Raw genomic sequence first — 2,651 nt, 5'->3', positions numbered from 1 at the left:
TTTTCCTCCCCCCACTTAATAAACCCTTCCTTATGGGGCCCTCCCCCCCCCCCCGTTTCGATGCTGTCTATAGGATATTTTGAATCGATTTGACAAAAATGACTGTTTGGTCCAAATTATGAATCCCTTTTCAAAACAAATACATAATTGTGATAAATGCTGAATATTGTAAATGGATAATAATAAGAAAAAAATAAGAAGAGAGAACTTTAAGTTAGATCTACCAACTATGTGATAGCACACTACATGGTATCTGTAATATGTTTGTGTCTGTGTGTGTTCACAGTTTCTGTGGGGATTGTCTACAGCCGTGTTTGCAGGTGACATCGCCTCTCTGTCCCCTCTGCCGTATGCCTTTCGATCCAAAGAAAGTGGACAAATCCCCCAGCGTGGAGAAGCAGCTCTCTTCATATAAGGCTCCATGTAGAGGGTGCAGCAAAAAGGTTAGTCCTTGTGCTTACACAAATAAATATGAATTTAAAAAAAAACTGGGCATAGTACCACAAGGCATGTTCCTCTGAACAGTGCAGCTGTCATTATATAAGGCATTTACACTAAAACTTGCTTCAGGGACACTAAAGCACGACATCCTGACTCTCCCGCAGGAACCGTTCAAAAATGCATTGACAGTTTAAAGGGGTCATATGATGCGATTTAAAATGTTCCTTTCTCTTTGGAGTGTTACAAGCTCTTGGTGCATAAAGAAGAGCTGTGAAGTTGCAAAAACTAAAGTCTCAAATATTCTTATATTCTTTATAAAAGTTAAGAGTTAACCATGCCTACCTAAAACAGCTCGTTCTAACACGCCCCCACATGTCTACGTCACGATGTGGGAAGATTTGCATAATGCCGCCCAAATGTTTATGCAAAGAAAGAAGGCGTAACTTTGATTCTCGCTGTAGTATTGTTGTTGTCACGCCGCCATGTCGTGGAGATGCTGTGTGTTTCGTTATGAAAGCGAAACTACTTTGTCTGGCCTTCCAAAAGAGGACACGACTAGAAATCAGTGGTTAAGTTGTATTTACAACACTGTTCCGGAACAGTTCAACCCAAATATTCAGATGTGTGCAGCTCATTTTATGGAGGACGAGGACTGTTTCCTGTGAGAGTAGCCTACAATGCAGGTGTATGTTTCTATAAAGTGGGGCAGTTCCAACTTTGCAAGGACAGTCTGGCACTTCTGACTCGCAGCCTGTAAGTACGTTTTCATATTTAAAGAATTTGCCACTGACGATTCTGTTTTGAGCAGTGTAGAGTAGCGCTTGTTGTTTGCCGTTTCTCCGATCACAAATGCAGACGTGGTTTTATGTTTACGGGAAACGGCATCACAGTATGTTAAGGGGCCTAACAATTCTGTCACACGCTTGAGGAATTCGGCCAATCACAACGCACTGGATAGCTGGCCAATCAGAGCACACCTCGCTTTTCAGACCGATGAGCTTTGTAAATATCGACGCGTTTCAGAAGGGCGGGGCATAGAGGAGCAACAATAATGTACATTATGTGGAAAATAAATGTGGACCTTAAACCGCATAAACACATTGCATTATGCCAAATACACAAAATAATGTTCTTTTTAGCAAGGTCATATGACCCCTTTAATGGTAAATAAAAATTAAAGCAAAACAAGCACAGCCCAGCAACTACAATCTGACACACTGAGATGTCCTGATTTGCCATTGCGAGCTTAGAAAGACCACTGAAAACTTTTATTGTGTTAGTGCTCACTGTTTTGTGTTTGTGTGATTTGACACAGCAATTGTTTTAGATATTTTAGTTTCATAAAGTCAGCAAAACATGACTGCTGGATTTAAAAGAACTGTACTTATCCAGAGTGAGCAAAAGGGCTGGCAGAATCACTCTGGACCCCTCACATCCAGCACACTCCCTCTTTGAACTGTTGCCATCTGGTCGACGCTACAGAGCACTGAGCACCAGAACGACCGGCGTAACTTTGATTCTCGCTGTAGTATTGTTGTTGTCACGCCGCCATGTCGTGGAGATGCTGTGTGTTTCGTTATGAAAGCGAAACTACTTTGTCTGGCCTTCCAAAAGAGGACACGACTAGAAATCAGTGGTTAAGTTGTATTTACAACACTGTTCCGGAACAGTTCAACCCAAATATTCAGATGTGTGCAGCTCATTTTATGGAGGACGAGGACTGTTTCCTGTGAGAGTAGCCTACAATGCAGGTGTATGTTTCTATAAAGTGGGGCAGTTCCAACTTTGCAAGGACAGTCTGGCACTTCTGACTCGCAGCCTGTAAGTACGTTTTCATATTTAAAGAATTTGCCACTGACGATTCTGTTTTGAGCAGTGTAGAGTAGCGCTTGTTGTTTGCCGTTTCTCCGATCACAAATGCAGACGTGGTTTTATGTTTACGGGAAACGGCATCACAGTATGTTAAGGGGCCTAACAATTCTGTCACACGCTTGAGGAATTCGGCCAATCACAACGCACTGGATAGCTGGCCAATCAGAGCACACCTCGCTTTTCAGACCGATGAGCTTTGTAAATATCGACGCGTTTCAGAAGGGCGGGGCATAGAGGAGCAACAATAATGTACATTATGTGGAAAATAAATGTGGACCTTAAACCGCATAAACACATTGCATTATGCCAAATACACAAAATAATGTTCTTTTTAGCAA

The 2,651-nt window shown here is 42.1% G+C and overlaps 1 protein-coding gene across 2 annotated transcripts in view; it reads left to right on the top strand.

Moving 5' to 3' along the window:
• The window catches only part of rnf166 (ring finger protein 166), a 38,350-nt gene that overhangs the window by 22,133 nt on the left and 13,566 nt on the right, over positions 1-2,651 (top strand). For both annotated transcript variants that reach the window (XR_001610802.1, XM_016292203.1), the window contains exon 2: positions 287-443. Coding sequence is in view for 1 of the 2 variants with exons in the window: in XM_016292203.1 (XP_016147689.1) it covers positions 287-443 (157 nt within the window). In the remaining variant the exon portion in view is untranslated. The remainder of the gene's footprint in view (positions 1-286; positions 444-2,651) is intronic.

The sequence above is a fragment of the Sinocyclocheilus grahami genome, unplaced genomic scaffold (assembly GCF_001515645.1).
Source record: "Sinocyclocheilus grahami isolate Dianchi unplaced genomic scaffold, SAMN03320097.WGS_v1.1 scaffold282.1, whole genome shotgun sequence".
Classification (NCBI taxonomy): domain Eukaryota; kingdom Metazoa; phylum Chordata; class Actinopteri; order Cypriniformes; family Cyprinidae; genus Sinocyclocheilus; species Sinocyclocheilus grahami.
Note: the sequence above shows the minus strand (reverse complement) of the source record. Positions and strands in the feature narration are given on the sequence as shown.